This window comes from Setaria italica, chromosome I (genome assembly GCF_000263155.2).
Source record: "Setaria italica strain Yugu1 chromosome I, Setaria_italica_v2.0, whole genome shotgun sequence".
Lineage (NCBI taxonomy): Eukaryota > Viridiplantae > Streptophyta > Magnoliopsida > Poales > Poaceae > Setaria > Setaria italica.
In genome coordinates this window covers 816595-838613 of record NC_028450.1, presented here as the reverse complement: position 1 = coordinate 838613, position 22019 = coordinate 816595, and the positions used below count along the sequence as shown (strand labels likewise).

The window sequence follows — 22019 nt, the reverse complement described above, 5'->3', positions numbered from 1 at the left end:
GTTTGGCTTGTGCCTTGTGGTAGTGGCGTTGTACAACGCTATTGTGCTGACTGTTGAAAACAGCTTAGATTTGACAAAGAGTCTTTCTTGTTGCTGGGTTTAGGGCAATGATGCAGTGGGCTTCGTTTTAGTAATGGATTCTAGCTTTTTAGATTTTTTTTTCTGATAAGGCTGCCTCGGCTTTGAGTGAGATCTCCATATTGGCCCTAGGTTCTAAAGACTGCGCATTGCAACGACCGATGGCGTAAACGTTTTTACTTGAAATGGTTCACTGTAGTTTTTGATTGCCCGTTGCCGAATTGACGGCTGGTTGATTTGCACAATTGCTGCTTCGGATTGCTGAAAGTGTGTATTTCGTCCTATTGATTTACCTCGTGCCTCAGTTTAGAATGGAAACACGAAGCTGGTATCTAAAGTTTTTTCCTAGTGGAAACTAGATAGGGAGGATAAGATTAGCTATTTATTTATTAATTTGATACTTACTCAGTATGCCCCTGCTGTGGCAAGCATGCCCACCATGCTAGATTGTGAGCCCTACCTGTACCCCAAGTGCATCCTCCTCTACTTTTGCACATTTTTGGCTTCTATTCTTGTCAGAAGATATTAGTAGAATTTGGATGGTCGAGGCTGTTGAATCTAGAAGTGGTGGCGACAATGTAGTGTGAGTTGATTTGTTGTGAAGATGCTGTAATTCATCGACTATCATGTCTGTGCATTACATTTTCTTGTTGTTAGCTATAGTTTTGAGGGTACGGCCAGAGATGCTGCTTGATATTTCCTGTGTGAGTTTTCCCACATTTTGTTCTCTATTGGATATAATCAGTACTTGGTTTTTCTACTGCATGTCTCATTGATATGGTTCAAACACATCTTATTTTGTATTTAGCATTCATTTGTTGTTGCTTAATTGTTTTCTTGGACCCTACCTGCTCTGTTTGATTAACTGCCTACATGAAAACTCTATGTTTGTATGTTCCACAAAAAGAAAACAAAAGGTCAACTAATTACATATCCTGATTTATGCAGGAAACATAGCTGAATGGCTTCAAGTGCACGGAATATCATGTTTCGGCGTCTCAAGACACTAACTATAAGCCCTGCACTGGCATCTGGTGTGACCAGTCAGCATCACCAGCTTCAACAGTGTGCACCAGTGAGTGGCACAGCCAAAGGAAAGGCCAAGCTCAAAGCAGACAACCTTTGAAGCGTTCCAGCATCGGGGCAAAGAAAGGGCGCCTTCAACTGGTGGGGGTGGGGGTGGGGGTGGACGTGGTCGTCGTGAGGCCATGGAGCGCATTACTCAGATTTCAGAGTCTTGTCTCAATGCCTCTACTCCCCTGCGGCACTTGTCCCCAAAGGAGCGTCTTCGTGAGGCCAAACGTGAGGAGCTTGGACTTATATCCAAGGAGAGGCAACGCGAGCTTGATGTAGCCAAGGCCAAGGCCAAAGCTAAAGCCAAATCCAAAGGTACTGGTGCAGATGATGGAGACCGTGTGCTGATGGGTCCACCGGGCCTTGACTATATCAGTCTTGGACTGGTTGATGAGGAGGCAATCCCCAAGTATGAGCTCACAGTTGAGGATGGTAGGCGACTTGCCAAAGAATACAGTCGTGTGCTTATGCGGCGGCACCGTGCAAGACAAACAGCAGAGTCAACGCTTCTAACACTCAAAAAGGAAGCCATTGCTGCGCTCCCTGAGCAGCTGCAAGCTGCTGCTATGGTACCTGACATGACACCTTTCCCTGCAAACCGGTACATGGCGACACTCACACCACCAATTGAAGGATACATTGAAAAAGTACGGGATGCTGCCAAGAAGCACTCTGTGAAGGAGAAACTTCGCTGAGAAATTCTAGGGAGGAAACTGTTTCCACATAAGGTGAATAGAGTTTAGGCATTTTTTCTTCACTGAATTCCATTGTATATGGGTTAAATGCCATTATCAATTGTAGAAAGGAGCCCAGGACAAACAGATTTTCATAATAAATTATCATATTTCTGTTTCAAATGCTTTACATGGCATCCAGAATGTGTTACTGAACCTGTTTGTGTTATTAAGAGCAGAAAATTTTGCTGCCTCCCTGTGATCCTCAGCTGTGCTATTACTGTAGCAACTAGCAAGATAAACAGGAAAAATGCCTTGTCCAGGCTCCCCCCAAGTAGCGATGCTAGTATTTTGCGCACTTGAAGCACTTATCATGGACTCATGCTTGCTGTTGCTTACTTCGCATTTGAAGGAATTGAATATATTAGGTGATTTGCATCCAAATTCTAGACTCCCATTGCTTATTGCTAGTGCTGTGCTGTGGAATTGATGATAAATCAAGCATGATGTTTCATTTAAGTAATTGACTTCCATATTTTACTGCATATAGACATAGTTCAATAATAGGGAATGACTATACTCGGTAGCGGTATCAGAAACTCAGAATATAGGTTGATAATTTTGGATAGTTTATTTGTGAAATAAGAGTATGAGTTGGTACTCATTCTTTGTGAATACAGATGAACTAGGGAATTTTAACTACTTTATAGTGCTGAAGACAAAAATGATTTGAGATAGTAAATTCGAACAAGATATCTGAGACATATTTCACTTGCAGGAAAACTGTGTTTCTGTTTTTTTTCTATTAAGCTCTCTCTTGCATTCAGTAAATCCAGTATGTCTTCAGTTTGTCTTGAGTTTGCATCTTTTGTCAGTATTGAGTTTCTGGTAGTTCATTTCTTTTGTACTTTTCATCAACTAATCCTCACTATGTAATTCTCCTTGTTATTTAACCCAGCTCTATTTTTTTCACTTTACTTTGTAGGTGAATCAATATTCAGTCTAATATAGAAGACCAGTTGTCACAAACTGTGCATCTTTGCACAACCTACAATTGTCAAATTTTGTGGTCCAGTCAGAAATCCTGATTCCAAAGAGCAGCCTTGGCCTAGACATAAATCCTTTTGCTAATTGTTTTTTTGCAACGCTACAGCCCACAGGAATGCTGCTTTCTGTAGCTTTTGCTAGACTGCTAGTGTTCATTCTTGGGGATTTTCGATGTTTGTTGTTGACAGCTGACTTGTGTAATAAGGTCGCAGCATGAATCAGGGAGACTGAAGAATCTCTTGATTGTGTATGAACCGGTTGCCTTGATTGTGTTTTTCATGCCTTCTGATTCTGATTCCACTTGCATATTCAGTGCCTCAGTTTCATAAATGTTTCTGTGAGATATCAATTGTCAGCAGCCCTGATTCTGATTTCAGACCAGTGACTATGGTCACTGCGGCTTCGTTCTAGCGAAACCAGCTGCAGAGGAACTGTGTGGCTGGCTCATCCCGTTCTAGCATGGCCTTTGCTACATGTTCTATGTGGTGAATACACTCTCATACTGTCTTTATACCAAAGGAAAGGATGTCCTTCTGTACGATCTCCTGCATGAAAACTTAACATTTTATCTGTTCTTCACCATTTTTGTATTTTTTTAAAAAAGAAACACAAAGACACCACAAATACACCGTCATAATGTCCTATTCAAAAATCATCAAGAAAGTCATCTGCTGGGCCATTTGTCCAAGCTCATAGCTCCAATTTACGGGAAGCCACAGAGCGAGAAATCTCCTTTGAGCTCCGCTTCCGTGGGGACGTGGCCACAGCCGCATCCAGTCGAGGCACCGAGCGCAGCACCACGGCGGAGCGAGGTTATCCAACCACCGGAGGAGATCTCCCGGTGGCGGCGCTATTCGACCCGGCTCGGGAGCCACCGTGCTTGGCTGGTGAGCTCTTCGTCATGGACTTATCCCATTTCAGATAGCTGAAAGCCTCAAACCCCTCGCCGCTTGTGCTCGGTTTTTCCGCTCGCCTGAATGGGATCAACTAATGCCAACTGTCAACTATCACCTGCTGTCGTCGCAGTCCGGCGGCCGGCGCATCGCAGGCACGGCGATGGCGGCCCCAAACCGGCGCTCCCGGCCGGACTCGCACGGCGGCGTCCTGCCCCTGCCCGCCGACGTGCTGTACGCTACACTGGTAAATTACTGTTAAATTTGGCTTCGGAAAAAGTGTTGCCGTGGCGGTGAATGGGATTGCGTACTTCTGCTCTGGTAAGTTTGCTCAGCCACAAGATGCTGCGCTACACTGCGTAGCTTGTTCTGACCTCGAGACGGAAGAGTGGAGGCCAAGTATCCGAGGACCCCTAAGCAGCCTTGCGAATGCTCCTGGTTTGCCTGACCCTGATTTCAGTACGGGTGCCCAATCAATGACTGCCCTGAACGGCTGCTTAGTTGTGGTCCACGACAATAGCAACTTTATCGAGTCACTAATGGACCTATGGTTCCTGATGGACTTTGAAAGGGGCTTATGGGTCAAGCAGCACAGCATGAAAGTTCAACTCAATTACTGGCCTGATCTATGTGCAGTACATCCCTTGGTGTTGAGTGATGGAAGAATAATACTTGTTTATGTAGGGGATGATACGGGATCATTAAGAATTTACGACCAAAAGACCAATGTTTCTATGCATGTGGCAAAGGTGGAGCATTGTTTGGCAGTTGGCTTGTACACAGGAGGCCCGTTAAGCCTTTCAAGTGGGCCAATTAATGAGGTTAGTATTGGCTTTGATCTTGTTTAGCATATGATGTATGTAAGGGATAACTTCGTTATTTCTAGGTAGCACAATCATTTTCCATCATTTGCTAATGGTAAGGAGAGGCCATAGTAATGCATGAATTGTTCAAGAGATTCCACCATAAAGCAGTCAAGGAACTTCACTCCAATCTTTGCATTTGAGGAGTTGAATATATTAAGTGATTTGCATCCAAATTCTAGACTCCCAGTGCTTACTGCTAGTGATGTTCTGTAGAATTGAAGGTAACTCAGTTATGATGTTTTATTCAAGTAATTGAGTTCCATGTTTTAGTAGCTATATAAGTGCATACAGGCATAGTTCAATGATAGGGGAAAAAACGATTCTGGGTAGTAGTAGTACTAGAATCAGAATTCAGAATATAGGTCATCGGTTTTGGATAGTTTCTTTGTGAAATAAGAGAATGTGAAATAGGTCAACGGTCAATGAACCGAATGCGCCTCAGTCGATGTAGTCGTACGAGTCGATGAAGGAAGAGGTACGTTGTGCAATCCCTCGAATGGCACCAGCAAGTAGACGAAGTAGTTGTACGGGCCACCGGGATGTAGATGACGTATTCGTTTCAGGAAGCGAATGAGCAGTCGAGCAATCGCATGAAGACGCTCCCCCAAACCTGATTGCCCACTATCCCATGTAGGACCTTCAACGAACAGGGTTTCGGAGACCTGCTCTGACCAGGGCTGTGCACGTAGCGCTAGCGATGGAGATGCGAAGTTAGCAGCAGAAAAACAGAGGGAGAGAGAGAGAGAGGTGTCTCATGAACAGGAGTACCGTGTGTGTTGGTGTGTCCTCTGGAGGAGGGGGTCTCTTATATAGGCGCATAGGATGGACATGGGGATGAACCTGGACGCCTATGGTTGGAGCAATGGATAGGGGAAAAGTCTTTGGTACAGTACAACCCTCCACTGAGACTGTCCCCTTACTCTCGAGCCCAAAACACACTCTATGGTTTTAGTTACTATCATTTTATCTTTACTCACACCTTCCCAATGAAAACCCATCCTAAGTATTTTATTTGATAAAAAGCTTGGTATTTTATAAAAAGGAGTTGGATCCTCCCCATGGAGAGTCTCAACAAGTATTATCCCATATACGGGGCATGACTCGACTTGCTTAGCATATCTATATAGGAGGGGTTTATGGGATATGTAATTTTTCCTAGGGTGAATATGGCATATTGGGGTTTAGCTAGCCAGCACGCATTTTAAAATACTTTTGAAAATAAATGCAATAAATCATATTAAGTTGGCAGTATTAGTACTCTCATGCTCAATAGGACAAGGCATAAGCTAGAGTCGGGACTTGCCTTCATTGATGGTCCTTAACGCGTGTCCTAGGCTGACCAGGTCCTGGCTCCTTGCCTTCTGATTCCTCGATCCCTAGGCGGAGCTCGGTCGTACTACCGGCTACATAAGCACGCAAACATTCAATCAATGCAAGTGATCTTCATGAGAACTGTAATGTCAATGTAACATCATCTTTTTTTCTTGGTCCAAGTGGAAGTATCACTGTTGACTTTCCTATGTGTAAACTTCTTGTGAATCTAGCATCCGTACTTGCCAGTCTTCACATCCAATGGTCATGTACAACTGTCTCAGGAGACAATAACACAGATTCATGTTTTCCCTTTTCATTTAGGAAACAGTTTCAGGGGATAAGTTCATAATTGCTGTTACCATGTGAAGAGCTTCTATACAATTAATTTGGTTGCCTGTCAAATATGATCTCTATATTGGTAAAAGGACTTTTTGTTTGGCAACTTATATCTCATTTCACACTATCCACTTCAATATTTATCGTTAGCTACTATTGTCTTATTTATGTTGCTTGTACATTTCTGGAGCACCAGTATGGAGAACATTACTCAGATTTCAGTCTCAATGACCCTACTCCCCAAGATCAAAGCTAAAGCCAAATCAAAAGGTACTGGTAGAGATGATGGGGGCCGTGTGGGTCCACTGCGCATTGACTATACAACCTTGGACTGGTTGATGAGTGGCAATCCCCAAGTATGAGCTCACAGTCGAGGGTGGTCAGTGACTTGCCAAAGAATATAGGTCTTGTTTACTTCACCTCCAAATTTTAACTTTGGCACTATGCAAAAAGAAGATTCCCCATCATATCAAACTTGCGGTACATGCATGGAGTACTGAATGTAGACGAAATCAAAAACTAATTGCACAGTTTTGTTGTACTTTGCGAGACGAATCTTTTGAGCCTAATTAGTCAATATTTGGACAATAATTCACAAATACAAACGAAACGCTCCAGTGTTGCTACAGTAATTTGGGCACCCCAAAGTTGGACAACTAAACAAGGCCATAGTCATGTGCTAATGCTCAAAAGCGTGGCCGTTGCTGCGCTCACAGAAGCTATGAGCTGCTAGTATGGTACGTGACACGACACCTTTCCTTGAAAACCGGTACATGGCGACACCCACTCCACCAATTGAAGGATATGTTGAAAAGGTGTGGGATGCTGCCAAAAAGCACTCTGTGAAGGAGAAACTTCACTGAGAAATACTGTCTCCACATAAGGTAAGGAGAGATTAGGCAATTCTTCCTCGTTGATTTCCATTGTATCTGCGTTAAATATTGTTTTCATTCACAGAAAGGAAGCCACAACGATCAGATCTTTCTGTAATAAATTATCATATTTTCTGTTTCAAATGCTTCTTGATATGGTGTTCAGGATTTGTTTCTGAACCTGTTTGTGTTATTATGAGCATCTTCATATCAACCGATTTCTGTTATTAAGAGAAGAAAAGTTTGCTGCCTCCCTGTGATCCTCAGCTATGATAGTATTGTACCAGCGAGAAAGATAGTGGACCACTATTCAATATTGACAAAATATGTAAACTATGTAAATTTCCCAAAATTGGGATGAATGAATAGAATATTTCAGCCTATCATAGAAGAACAGCTTTCACAAACTGTGTATCTTCGCACAAGATACAATTGTGAAAATTTGGTGATGTAGTCTGAAATCCCAATTTGGAAGAGCAGCCTTTTGCCATTTCTTTTGATGCAATGCTACAGGAATGGTGTTTTTCTGAAGTTGTGGCTGGCGTATCATTTCGTGAGGGTAAAGCACGTCGCATCGCAGGTGGGCCCGTAGATGAAATGATCTTACTTGATATATTAGTTATTGTGAGTTTATAAATAAAACACAAAAGCAGCTCAGCCCGTGTGGTGCAGGAGCACAGTAGGCCACTATGGGAGTATATGGGGACGGAGGGGTGATCGAGGAAGGAGCTGCGGGAAAAAGCAGCTTCCGGTTGCTCAACCTGGCCACGGGAGCTGTATATGCCTTGCCTTAAAGGATTGTCTGAAGAACATGCAGCGCGCGAGGGGGGCACCTGCAGTTTCTATGCCAAGCCTGCATTCGGTCAGGTCGCTTCAACAGGGGAGTACAAGGTGCTCCGTGTGATCGATCGTTTATCCTGTGGCTACCCAGAGCAGATCTTTGAGGTCTTCACCCTGGATAGCGGCATCAATGCTCGATGGAGGGCAGCACAATATAATGTTACATTTCTCTTCTGGAGGACTGTGGTCATCAATGTGATTGTGTACTTCTTCTCTAATGAGTTTGTTGAGGAAGAAGACCACATAGGTTCCTTTGACCTTGAGACGGATGAGTGGAGGCCATGTCTCACAGGACCCCTAAGCAGCCTTACGGATGGTGGTTTTGGTACGGATGAACTCTCATTGGCTGCCATGAATGGCTGCTTAGTTGTGGTCCACCGCTGTTATTCAGCAAATATAGACTTGTGGTTTCTGATGGACTTTGAAAGGGGCTTATGGGTCAAGCAGCACAGCATAAAAGTTCAACTTGGTGTCCAGCAGCATGTTGTGCACTCGATCAGTAGGTCCCTTGTTGGAGTTAAATGACGGGAGAATAGTAATTGCTTACCAGGGACGTGATAGGGGATCATTGAGAATTTACAATCCAAGGACCAACACTTCTACTACAGATGTAGCAGAGACTGGGCAATATTTTGCACTTGGTTTGTACACAGGAAGCCCATTAAGCCTTGCAAACTGTGCCAGTTAACAAGGTTAATATTACATTTTGCTGATGTTTAAGATATGTTGTATGCGTAACCAAGGATAGCTTGGTTCTTTTTCACTGTCTTCCTAGGTATCACAATTTTTAAAGGAGTGTCATAGTCATTCAGACCTTGTTAAAGGAGTGGCTTTTAAAGTTTAACCTTTGAAAATGTTGCTGATGGTTGATGAATCTTGGATTGCTTTATGGTTTTCTTGAAACTATATATTGTGCTATCACTTGATTCATGTTTACTGCATTAGTTTATTTATTCGAACTTTTACTAAGCTTCAAGAGCTGTTGGATCAGTTGGCACCGTTCTTTTTTTGTTTGTTTTTATTTCCACCAATAAAGATTATTTCCTTTTTATGTCAAATTTCCTACTCAAATTGGTTAGTTCAACTGCCTTTCAAATTGTCCTAAATCTTTAATCCAAACTTGTTTTTTTTGCAGGCATTTAATCCAATTTTGTTAATGGAGTGGCAAGGCCTTCCTATGTAGAAGTTTTCTTTAATATTGATACCATATATATTTGTAAAATTTCGTCCACTTTATAAATGAAGTAACAATTGTTCCCTTCCTGTGATTTTCAAGTTTCATTCAACTCAATGAGTTTTGCGGCTTAGTGCATATAGAATAATAATTATCCACTTCGCTCCGTAGTAGTATCAGAAATTCAGGGTTTGTACTCTTATTTTTGTTACACAGATAATCTGGGGGAAATTGAGCTAAACAAAAATGGTCTGAACTAGTCACTAAGGGTGCGTTTGGTTGGTTGTATCATTTGATTCATGTATGAAATGATTCAAAATAATAATGATCCTTTTGTTTGGTTGGGTGAATTGAACCAACTCAAGCAAATTGGTTGAACCATCCCATCCAGGATCATCCATACATGCATCATGTGGTGCATGCAACCAAACACACCCTAAACTGAAGCTTTAACCAGATATCTGAAATGTAATTTAATAGCAAACCTATGTGTTACCATTTTCTAGAGAGCCCTTTCTTGTACTATCCGATGAATCTCCTGGATTGAAATGTAAAATGTAAATGGTCTTGTTTAGTTTGCATCTTTTGTCTATCAAACAGAGGTCCAGCGTCTAGTAATTCGTTTCTCTTGTATTTTTCACCAACTAATTTGCATTATATTATTTTCCTTGGTTTGTAACCCAATTGTAACTTCCTCCATTTCACTTTGTAGGTGAATGAACTTGTAAGGTGATGCAGGACAGCTTTCACAGACCTTGTATCTTCACATAAGCGTGTCAAACTGGTGATCTTGCCCGAGAAAGGCAGAAATCGCAATGTGGTGGAGCAGCGTTATATCGAACTCACAGGACTGGAGCTGTTCGTAGTTGTTGGTGTACTGTTATTTTTTCTTCGTTGCCGATGTAGGAAGTCTGTTGTTGTTGACAAGCCAGAATTTGACTCCTCCACAAATGGTTCCTGTTATCGTTATGTTCATGCTTTCACGACCTTGGATCTTTGTGGCTGCTAAAAACAACTGAAATACAGCTGCTGGGATGATGTTGATGCATATTAATGGTATCGTGGTTATGCATCGGTCTCAAATTGTTCAGCATTGATTATGCCTTCTGATTGTACATGCATTGCAATTTTCCACGAGGGGGCAGTTCATCAGTTACTCATCCCCTTTCAAGTTTCTGCGCGATGTAAACTGCGAGCAACCCTGATTCAAGCATAGGCTCATTGCAGTTTTATTCTTTTTTAGTAGAATTGCGTTCCATTAAAACGAAGCTGGCACTGAAGAGAGGTCGAACAAAACCTGGATATAAGGTGGGACATAGTAGGCTGTGACAGCGAGTCTTGAATTGACTTATTCATCCACTTCATTAGATACTCCCTATTTTGAATTGACTTATTCATCCACTTCGTTAGATACTCCCTATTTTATCACACTTCATGGCGGATGTGTTTACATTTTGGAGTCTAATTACATTAGTGAAAATTCATGATCGTTGCTACATGTTTCCAGAATTCTAATTTCCCATGTACTGTCTGATGAATATCCTGCTGATCACGGCCATGTAAAATATACTACTGCCAATCTTCAGCCTCCCATAGCACATATAAGGCTTAGATTCTTCATGGAAAATTGGCAATCGCTAGGAGGAACAGGAGGAGGAGGAGCGACGATGTGAATCCGATCAGGTGTTTCTTTGAATTCAATAAATAGATATTTTCTTTTTATTGTTAATCTGTTGCAATTCCTATTAGTTTACATGGACGATGTAGTTGTATAATGTGGGATTTATAAATGGGTAAATTACTAAATTGCGTTGCTCCTTGTTTGAGGAGTGATAACTGTAATTGTTCAGCGCCGGTCTATAATTTTAAGGTTCCTAGAGCAAGCAAGAAGATAAGGGACGTTGAACTAATTTTTAATATCAAAACTAAAATATATGAATAATAAAAGTCACTTTGCAATATATGTATAGCTCATAAAACATAACAATAGTGTAACAAAAAAACTGAAAACAATAACTATTATGATTATCTCAAATAAAAATATAATACTTCAGTGCTTTGTAAAAAACTGTCTTCAAATATTTCTTGATGCAAAATCTTCAAGAAAAGTATTAAAATTAATGTCGCCCAAAACATCCTTCTCAATGCTACACATAGCCAAGCCATTCATTATTTCTTGTAACATAGTTGATCTCAAACAATTTTTCAATAGTTTCAATTCAGAGAAATTTCTTTTAGCTTATGCTACTATTACTCGAATAGTTAAGAGAATCCGATATGCAATGGAGACATTCGGATAGCCATCTGCAGCTTTAACAAACTGAGGAATCTCAGGTGCTGACATCAATTCTTCTAGCAAAGATACTGGCAACACTTTTAATTCAGAGAAAAAATCATCCAACTCAACATCAGGCTTGTTTTCATGAGAAAAAGATTTTGCAAAACTAGTGCAACACTTTCATAGTTCATTATCATCCAAGGACTTCAGATTTTCTGAGTTGAATAAGGAATCATTTTTTTTTCAAATTTCTTCAAATCGACTAGTCAATGAAGCAACTGCAGCATCAACAATAACTAGGAAGTAACTAATTTTGAACTCATCTATAGTTGAAAGTTGTAATTCTTCGGTTTCATCATTTTGTTTATCAAAATGCTTCTTTGTTTTACCTTGTTGTTTTGTAGGAAATTTTAGCTCTATGTCCATACTAGATGCAATGGATTTTGCAGTCTCAATACTAGCATTGAAGCCTTCTTCTCTATCCTTCTGGAAATATGAGATGACCACTTCAATTTGTTTGAGAGTAGCATCTACGAACATAATCTTAGATTGTAACTTTTTGCTCACCATGTTGATAGTAGATAAAATTCATCCCAGATAACCATACCAACTATAAATTTAAATTTCTCAAGCGCAGTTACCAATGATTGAGCATCACTTACTGTTTTTGGGTCATCAGTAGAAGTTCTTTCCACTTCCTTCAATGCTAATATTATTTGTGGGGCTTGATACGTGATAGGTTGCACACTCTTTATTCAACTCTCCCAACAAGTATTAGACAAGGATTTGACAGTAAACCTCTCAACATTATTAGTCAAAATTTTCCACCTCTTAGTAGAGCGTGCAAACAAACAATATATCCTTCGTATAACACCAAAGAACGAAATAGCTGTCTTGCAAGATTTTTCCATATCACAAAGAGTGAGATTCAAACTATGACATGCACATAGCATATATAATGCTTTTGGATTAATTTCAAGTAAAATTTGTCGCACACCTTGATGTTTTCCCTTCATATTGGAACCATTGTCATAACCTTGACCTCTCACATCATCAATGTTCAAATCAAGAGACCAAAGTGCATCAAACAAAACATTAAAAAATCCCAATCTGGAGGTGTCATCAACTTGAAAGAACTCCAAGAAAAATTCCTCTACTCTTGGAATGGTACTTGACATATTAACACAACGCACAATTAATATCATTTGTTCTTCATGCCTCACGTCTGGGGTACAATCCAAGATAACAGAAAAATACTTGGCATCTTTGATAACCTTTAAGATATGATTTTTCACAGCATCAACAAAAATAGTAATTAACTCATTCTGAATATTATGGCCAAGATAATGATGATGAATTTCATTACTTTGAATGCGCATAATATGTTCTTGCATTACAGGATCAAATTCAGCAATCATTTCAACTGTGGTTAGAAAATTGCCATTGTTACGTTCATAAAGTTTCTCATTTGATCCTCGAAAGGCTAGATTTTATTTAGCAAGAAACTTCACAGCAGAAACTATTCTTACCAGGACTTGTCTCCAACACTCCTTTTCCTTTGTAATTTCCTATTGCATTTCATCATCAATTGTTTGATTTTTGCTTAATCTAAGCCGAAGCTCATTCCATGTACTCATGTTTGTCAAATACTTCTCACTGTTCTCATGTGTTTTCAGTTTCTCATTGAGATGCTTCCGATCCCTTACTCCATCAGATGCTAACAGGAACTTGTTCTGATTTGATTTGAACAATTTGCAGCAAAAACAATAAACCTTGTCCACATGTTTAGAATAAACCAACCACTTTCTATCAACAAACTCACAGTTAGATAATTTCCTGAAGTAATAAGCATAAGAAAAACGTCTGCCACTGGGATCACAAAGGAATTGTAGATCCATTTCTCTCACGAGTCATTTCTCAATTAAGATATCTTTTTTGCTATTGTCAAGATTTCCCCATGTTCTAAGATAAAAAATAGTCAAAAATAAATCTTCTTGTTCATCAATATAAACAGTTTCAGTATCATCTGATGGTTGTAAAGTGTCACCTTCCGGAACCTGAGTATGATCATTGGCATTAGCTTCAGCATCTCTTCTGTAGCACCTTCATTAGTATCGACTTCTGCAACTTGTTCCCGCCCCTGATCTTGACTGACTTCAGCATTATTTGAAATTGAAAAAAACTTATGTAGAGCACCTCTCTGCAATTCTACAAACTGATCTTCTTATTTTCTTTTTTTTCTATTCTGAGCACCCGACCAATGTTTCTTAGGCAACATCTATCATATTCAAATAAATACATCGAAATAGAAATTTTAACGCTAGCACAATCGGTAAATTTTTTTTTGAAAATACTAATCAATCGGTATGTTGCTTACTGTGACGAGTGAATTGGATCGGTGTGCTTGCAGTTGCCGGTCGCCGCCTCGTCGGGTGAGGAACCAATCGGATCGGCGCGGGCATCTCCTCTCCTCGGTCAGAGCGTGTCGATGGGCAGGCAGGGTCGCGGCGGTAGGAAACGATCAAACGAAACGTCGCCTACGATCTGTCCTCCGCTTGATGAATCAGGTTACGTAGAATAGAACTGGAAGGGAGAGTTACCTACGGCAAAAGCTGCTTTGTGATGGGCCTTCAAATATTTACTATGCCAAATAAAAAATTATATATACTAATTACCTATATGATCTTAACTCCCTAGCTTCATGGGCTCCTGGCGGTTGCATTGCCTGCCTTTCTAGAACTGGACCTGTTTCAAAAAATAATATGTTAATAACCGACGAAGTATACGTTTTTTATACGGATAATAAAAATTTGCCGCGTGCGTGGAGACACGTAAAAGAGTGAAAAACGCAGCCTCGCAGCGAAGACGAAAGTCAAATTAGCAGCAGGCCAGCACGGCAGCACCAGCCGCGGCCGCCGCCGGAGTCGGAGAAGCTGAAGCGGCAGCTCGCCCGCCTCTGTGACCTCGTTTCCACCTGCGGACCTGCCTGCTCCCCCACCTCGTAAGCAAGCAACTCCACACGCAGGCCTTAGTCTCCTGCAAGCCCCAGGCCGCCCTGCGCACCGCAGGAACCCGGGCCGTCGCCGCGGCGGCAGCTGGCGCGGAAGGACGAGAAGCACCTCCTTCTCGGGCTCTGCACAGTAACTTCAGTTATCTGATTATCTCCCTGTTTAATCGTTTTCCGGGAGGCTTCGGCGTTATGATTTGATTGGGAATTGCTGCAGGTGAATAAGACGATTCGACGATGGGAACAGGAGGAGCGAGGATGTGAATTGGATAAGGTATTGCTTCGAATTGCTATAGTTATTTACTTGTTTGATTGTTAATTCTTCGATGAAGCTTCATTGCCGTATAAATTTTATTAGTCCTACTCCTACAGTATAGCCATCTGTTTCGAGTAGTGTGGCACGTCCTATGGAGAATCTGAAATTGATATTACAGATAGAAAAATTTGCCCCGTTTGGTGAGATCAATTATTCCATGGTCGATCTTTGAGTAAACAACAGTCAATCTTCAATTTTTTGCGTTTTTTTCCTCCCGTGACCTCATAATCTAAGTCCACAATGGATGGAATCAATAATTTTTTTTTGATACTTCCATAACCTTCCAATCTCAGTCCACATTAGATAGTGTTAGCTCTTTTTTTCTTTTTTGCAAAACCGATAGCTTCCATTTCTAAAGCAGTGATATTTAGTGACATCTCATTTGCCTTTTTCTTTTTTTCAGAAACGATAGCTTCCATTTCTAAAGCAGTGATATTTAGTGACGTCTCATTTGCCATTACCTGTTACCTTAGAGCATCTCCAACAGACTATCCATTTTTGCCTCTCCATTTAACTCTCTATCCAAGTTGGTAAAAAGATTCCTCTCCATATTGAGTTTTTTATTCCAACAGACTATCCATTTCCCACTCTCCAAATCCCAACAGCTAGGTTCCTCTCTAAAATATACACTCTCCATCCACTCCAACAATCTCTCCATTTCGTACTACAACAGCCTCTCCATTTTATCACACTTCATGATGGATGTGTTTACATTTTTAGTCTAATTATATTAGGGCCTGCTTGTTTCATTGGAATTGGCTGGAATTGGAATTAATTTCCAAAGTCATCCTGTTTGGCTGCTCCCGGAATTGGAAAGAGGGATTCCTCAGGATTCCAACGCTATCTATCGCACATTCCGACCCTAAAAAGAGGAAATCGTTTCCTCGACCCGACCCCGACTCTTTCCCCCCGTGCCGCCGCCCTGACTCCTTCCCCTTGCGCCGCCGCCCACTTCCTCCGCCGCCCCCTCCTCCACTTCTCCGCCGCCCCCTCCTCCGCTGGCCCCCTCCACTTCCTGAGAAGGCGACATCGAGGATCTCCAGAGCCGGCACAGAGTGCGCCGCTCGTGCCGCTCCTCCGCGCGAGCAGCTTCTCGCCGGCGACCACACGCCACGCGGTGAGCCGGTGTTCCTTCCCCCTCTCCCTCCCTCTCTTCCTCGTCCACATACACAAAAATTTCTCTCCTAACCCTAACCCTTGACTCGATTTGTTCTTTTTTAGAGGCTGTAGACAGATCTGAGGGAAGGGAAGCACAGGGACGGGAGGAGGAGGAGCTCGGCAGCTATCCATTTTACTCACTGGAAGATCGACGTGCAACACCAATACTCCTGCCTTGGTGAGTCCTGCCTCTCTTCCTTCCCATGTGTTCTTTAGTGAAAAATTAAGTCTTAGGATTACTTAGCTAATGTTATTTGTATCCTAGGCTTCCATTTCTACTTATGTTCCATTGACTGATTGGTTATGTATTCATATTCCTTCTGTATTAAATGTTTGATTCCTATTTTAGTGATATGCCTCCCTTTTGGAGCTATTGTATGCCTCAAGTTTCTCATAATTTCAGCATGAATATTCATATGGATGTTTTAAACCCATAATGTAAACCAAATTAATTTTTTATGCAAGCTTTAATCAATTTATCATTTAGTCATTATGTGGTTGTGAATAATACACTCACTTATGCATTCATTGGTGTGTAATGCAGGACTGTATATATGGCTCAACTTTCTTTCTCCTAGCATCAATGCTGTTCTGTATTAGATAGACAAAATTGGATAGTAGATAGGCAAAATTGGATAGTAGATAGCATCAATGTTGTTCTGTATTAGATAGACACTGCTCACCTAGGCGTTCATTGGTGTGTAATGCAGTAATGATATATAAGGGTCAACTTTCTTTCTCTTGACATTAATGTTCATGGATAGTAGATAGGCAAAATTGGCTATGAGACACTGCACTTGGTTTGCGTTTGCCCGCAAATGAAGTAAACTCATGTCACTGCTAGACATACTATAAAGCCTGTTAGTTTTCAGTGTACAAAGATGTTCACCAGCAAATGAACATGAAATTGTAGTTTGTTTGGATGGTGACATGATTAAACTGGAGGATCAATTGGGACAACTGGTCATATATCTAAAATAAAGAACCGGAACATGCATGTAGGTGGCAGAAATTAAAATGGAGAAATATTTTGTATCTACTTATCTGTTACTTAAGGCCAATTATTTCACTGTCTCAGAGTCTTTTCTCTTTTGTTAGCTACTGGTTAAGGCGTTGCTGGGCGGCTTCAAGAAGGGTGCAAGGAACTGATATGCTGAGGCATTGATACATTGTAAGTTCAAAGATTAGCGAGTGGATCCTTAGTTGAAAAATCATAGTTTTTGGTCCTTTTGAAATGTCACCTCCAAAATCTGATGGTTGTCAGATATGATAGTCTGGTACATTTTGATTCTCATGTTTGATATTTCCTCGTTGCATCATATTGCTCCTGCATGCCTTCTGTGGAGCACGACATGCATGTCCATTTTCTTCCACTAGGACTTCTTTTTCTGGCTCCTATTCAGAGTTTGTTTGTATAAGGATTTGTTTACATTCTAGCTATCAACTTCTGAGTGATATTTTTCTAGCTCTTACCATCAAAAGATGCGCATACCTAACTGTATCTTTAGCTCTATGTAGTGAATGTAGGAATCATTATCTAGTTAAACCAAGACCTTGACTTAACTGGCCAATCATTATCATTAAGTTTTCTACCAGTTGCTGGTGAAAATATATATTATCATTAAGGAATCATTAAGTTTTCTGCCAGTCAAAGTCAATGGTACTAAACCAATGAAAATGCAAAAGAATTTCATCAGACAGAGCACTGAGTTATTGTTATTCAACCTTTCTAGTAGATAATTTAATCTGCCCCTGTCAAGATTGATATTTCTAACAAGATATTTTACTTCTGACTTAATGATACTCAGTGGTTCTCCTTGTTACCGTACCACAACCTTAACTGAGAATCTGAAATCCTTGTTCTGTCATTTTCAACTTTACACCTTCAACCTATTACTGTGACCATATATATCTAGATGGCTAGACACTCCAGTAAGATTTAAGTCATAATGTAGCCATGCTCTTCAGCATTTTCATATGTTTTCTGGAGACCTGGTGCCTATCCCCAATGTTTTGTAGGAATATATGACACCTTCCATCGTGGATGCTTAGTTTCGTAGTGGCTGCAGGATTATTATGTAAGCTACTAGAAAGTTAGCCATTTTAGTGCAAACCTGGAGCATCTCCTAGAGTGAAAGTTAGCCATTTTAGTGCATGATTAAACTGTAACACATGAAGTTACTGATTATCCAAAATAGTGTAACACATGAAGTTACTGATTATATTTTGTCTTCTGATTATCCAAAATAGTGTAGCATTTTGATGATAAATTAAAATATTCCTTTTTGCATATGTGCTTTAGATGCCTGACAACAACATAAACTTGGTTAATACAAGCATGGAGCAAATGAGAGAGATGCGTAGGAAAAAGAGAAAAAGAGTGGCTGCTTTATTTGTTTCTGCTGTCATGAGCATGATTGTGCACTGGTATTAGCGTAAGAGACCTAGACATATCGTTGATCCGGATGAAGTGGCTGAGAGAGATGTAGCTACATGCAAACAAATGCTAAAAAATCTGTACCAAGGATCAAATGTCTATTGCTACGATAGTTTGCGCCTAACTAAGAGATCATTTTATGACCTATGTGCCATCTTACGTGAGAGATGTGGTATGTGTGATAACAAGAACGTGTCGGTAGAAGAAAAGGTAGCAATCTTTTTGCTTGTAGTGGGTCATGGCACTAAGATGAGGATGATTCGTAGCTCATATGGATGGTCACTTGAGCCAATCTGCCATCACTTCAATGAGGTGCTTAGAGGTATTCTATCATTATGCCATGAATTTATCAAGCTTCCTGATCCATCAGCTGTACAACCTGAGGATTCCAAGTGGAAGTGGTTTGAAGATTGCCTTGGAGCATTAGATGGTACACACATTGACGTTTTTGTGCCTTTGGCTGACCAAGGGAGGTATAGGAATAGGAAGCAACAGATTACCACCAATGTTTTAGGGGTTTGTGATCGTCACATGAAATTTGTTTAAGTCTTAGCGGGATGGGAAGGATCAGCTTCAGATTCACGTGTGCTACGTGATGCAATGTCTCGGGATGATGCATTTGTTATTCCAAGTGGGAAATACTATCTAGTAGATGCGGGATACACCAATGGACCAGGCTTTCTTGCTCCATATCGATCCACTCGCTACCACTTGAATGAGTGGGCTGCTCTAGGGCATAACCCATCCACTGCCAAAGAAATATTCAATTTGCGCCATTCAACTGCTAGAAATGTGATAGAGAGAATATTTGGGCTATTGAAGATGAGGTGGGCTATACTAAGAAGCAACTCATATTTGGACTTACAAAATTAGGTATTCCATAGTTAGTAACCTAGCTTGAAATTCATCTCTGAATGACCCTAGCTAGCATGTAACTCATTTCTACTAAATTCTTGCAGATTAGGATCATTAATGCTTGCTGCATATTGCACAACTTTGTAATTGATAGATAGAGAGATATGGATGATTTACTTATACATCAAGTTGATCAAGTAATATCTTTTGAACCTCATGAAGTTCAAAGTGAAGTGGGTATGATTACCAATGTTCAATCAACAAATGAATGGAGCAATTTTAGGGATACCAAAGCTAACCAAATGTTTGTTGATTACCAAGCAAGACGTGGTCAATGTATGATAAATTCTATCATCAATGCATGCTCAAACTTATGATATTTGGTTTTGCTTCTTAATATTTTACTAATAACCTTCTGTGAACTTTTTTCTTTAGGATATGGAGAAGGGCAAGAAGTCAGGCTCGGGCAGGGGTTACATTTCTTGGAATGACGACATGGACAAGGCTCTTCTTAACACATTTGTGGAGTACTATAACAAGGGTGACAGATGCCAGAACGGGTGGAAGTCTCATATCTATACAGCTACTATCAAGAATGTCCGAGAAAAGTGTAATGTGGATATCTCAAAAGACAACATCATGGCGAGGAACAAGACTTTTGACAAACACTACACTATCATCAATGGTATGCTGGAATCAAGTGGATTTGGTTGGGATTGGAACAAAAACAAAATATCTGTTGATAGTGATTCTGTATCGGAAGAATATGTGGCGGTAAGTTTCAAAAACCACTGATTTACTTAAATTTGTGTTAAGTTCAGAGGTTACTGCAGTAACTGCTTAGTTAAGTTATTATATGCATGTTTAGTGTTAAAGGTTACATCCATAGTTTAGACTAGTATTGCTATGGCACTGTCCTGTTGGTTTTCACGGCAGAGCCTGTATCATTAAGCTTACGCTCTGCAGCCAGCAAAGCAGCCATTGTTTTGTCCGAAACATGTAACCTTTGGTGTACTGATTTCACCTTTTCATTGACAACTGATATCCCATTGTTTATCTTCTCTGAAAGGCCAACACGTTTATCAAAGGAATTGATCCTTATCTGAATGGTACTGTTACAATTGTTTAGCCTGAACTAGTTTGGTTTGTAATCACCTGTATGGTACTGTTACAATTGCTGACTGGTGACTTGGTCTATTGAGATTGTTGTGGTGGTACTGTTAGAATTTTGAAAGTTCTGTTGAATTGCTGAAATGTTGCATTGTTGGTTTTCATAACCTGTGCTGTTGGGCTGACCTGGGCTGACCTTATCTGAATGGTATCTCTAGTTGCAACTAGACATGTGTAACAAAATAGACATGGTGACTATGTGGAATGAGAAGCTCCTGCCATTAGAAGCTCCTGACATGCTGATCATTTGTTTTTTAGAAAAACAAAGAAGCTTCTGGGTATAGGCACAAGACTGTCTTGTACTGGGACTCAATTAGCTTGGTGTTTGGCAAAGACCATACTACCGGTGAAGCAGCAAGGACTGCAGCTGAGAGCTCAAAAGACATGAGTAAGGAAGATCTTTGTAACAAAGAGCTCACTTCATCGGCAACTTCAGGAAGTTTAAAGAGGCAACGGTCAGGTGACTCTTTTACCTCTATGATAGCTGAAAAAATGGACAAGTTCGCTGAAGCACTCAAGGAGGAAGCCTCTAAAGGACCAACATCAAAAGAAATTCTAGACACACTGAATGAAGTACAAGGATTGGATGAAGACACTTTGTTGGACCTATTTGATATCCTGACCGGTGATGCACGCAAGTACGAGTCTCTGTTGGCGCTTCCAGAGAAGATGAGGAAGAGGTGGCTTCTAAAACAGCTCAACAAGTGAAGAAACTAGTTCATCTATATCAAGTGATGGATAATATCTATTGAACTTGTAATAATATATGGCATTGTATGTACGATTTCTGTAGCTCGTCTGAAAGTATTATCTTGTATTTTATCTGTATTTTTCTAGCTGGAGGTATGTAACTCGTGTATGATGTGTCCTTGCGTAAAGAGTGTTCATGGGTGTCATCGACGCATAATGAGCTCCAAGCTCCTAAAAGATGAAGGAAATAAAAATCTTCAGATATCAGCCCATTTTAAATCAGCGGACAGCCCCAAGTAATCGATCAGAAGTAGTTTCCTCTCTAATCAACCAAACAATATTTGGAATCTAATTCTAGGAATTAGTTTCTTTGTACATCCAAACAAGAAAATTGAAATGAATCTAATTCTATGTAATTTAATTCCTATTGAATCTAATTGCTAGAATGAGATTCCTAGAATGAGATTCAATTCCATCAAAACAAACGCGCCCTCACAGGAATCTATGTTGTAGACATCAACGAAGTCTCTTACTTATCCTTGACCACCATTTTTTTGTGATGTATCTATAAAATGTACCAGGGTTATGGCATTAATAACTGGTTTCACGAAAAATGTACAGATACAATATGGCAACGTGAAATTGCTAGCAAGTAATGTCAATCTACCGGGTGCACTAGTTCCAGCCTCTAGATGAACTCGGCAGCTCTTTTCAAGCGAACAATAAAAAGGGTCACCACATATGGTGGATTACATCATTACATGAGTCTGATGGGACCGCATCCAGCCACACCGAATTAGAAATGGGTTAACCATCATAGTAGCGGCTTGAAAATGAGCTGCCTCATGAAATGAACAACTGATGAATTGAAGATGGGTGCAACAGAATCAGCAAATCGACGAATGGCATGGATCACAGAACAAGTCAACGATCTGTCTTT

General features: G+C 40.5%; 2 protein-coding genes and 1 pseudogene across 4 annotated transcripts in view; all 3 read left to right on the top strand.

Annotated features, from left to right (window-relative positions):
• Positions 1 to 1027: 1027 nt before the first annotated feature.
• On the top strand, positions 1028 to 2080 carry LOC101757855 (annotated as a pseudogene).
• A 12217-nt stretch (positions 2081 to 14297) lies between these two features.
• The window catches only part of LOC101753284, a 44437-nt gene continuing 36715 nt past the window's right edge, over positions 14298 to 22019 (top strand). For all 3 annotated transcript variants that reach the window (XM_004951197.2, XM_004951194.2, XM_004951192.2), the window contains exons 1-2: positions 14298 to 14586; positions 14671 to 14727. The gene's annotated coding sequence lies outside the window, so the exon portion shown is untranslated. The remainder of the gene's footprint in view (positions 14587 to 14670; positions 14728 to 22019) is intronic.
• Positions 19396 to 21358, top strand: LOC101757202. Its single transcript, XM_022829621.1, has 3 exons — positions 19396 to 19555; positions 19655 to 19993; positions 20648 to 21358. Exons 1-3 carry the CDS (start codon positions 19469 to 19471, stop codon positions 21095 to 21097), a joined length of 876 nt encoding a protein of 291 aa, XP_022685356.1. The 5' UTR covers positions 19396 to 19468; the 3' UTR covers positions 21098 to 21358.

Coding starts and splice junctions, on each gene's coding strand:
- LOC101757202 (XM_022829621.1), top strand. CDS start 19,469: ATGTTCAATCAACAAATGAATGGAGCAATTTTAGGGATACCAAAGCTA. Junction 19,556..19,654: donor CCAAGCAAGACGTGGTCAAT/GTATGATAAATT, acceptor TTTTTTCTTTAG/GATATGGAGAAGGGCAAGAA. Junction 19,994..20,647: donor TATCGGAAGAATATGTGGCG/GTAAGTTTCAAA, acceptor TTTGTTTTTTAG/AAAAACAAAGAAGCTTCTGG.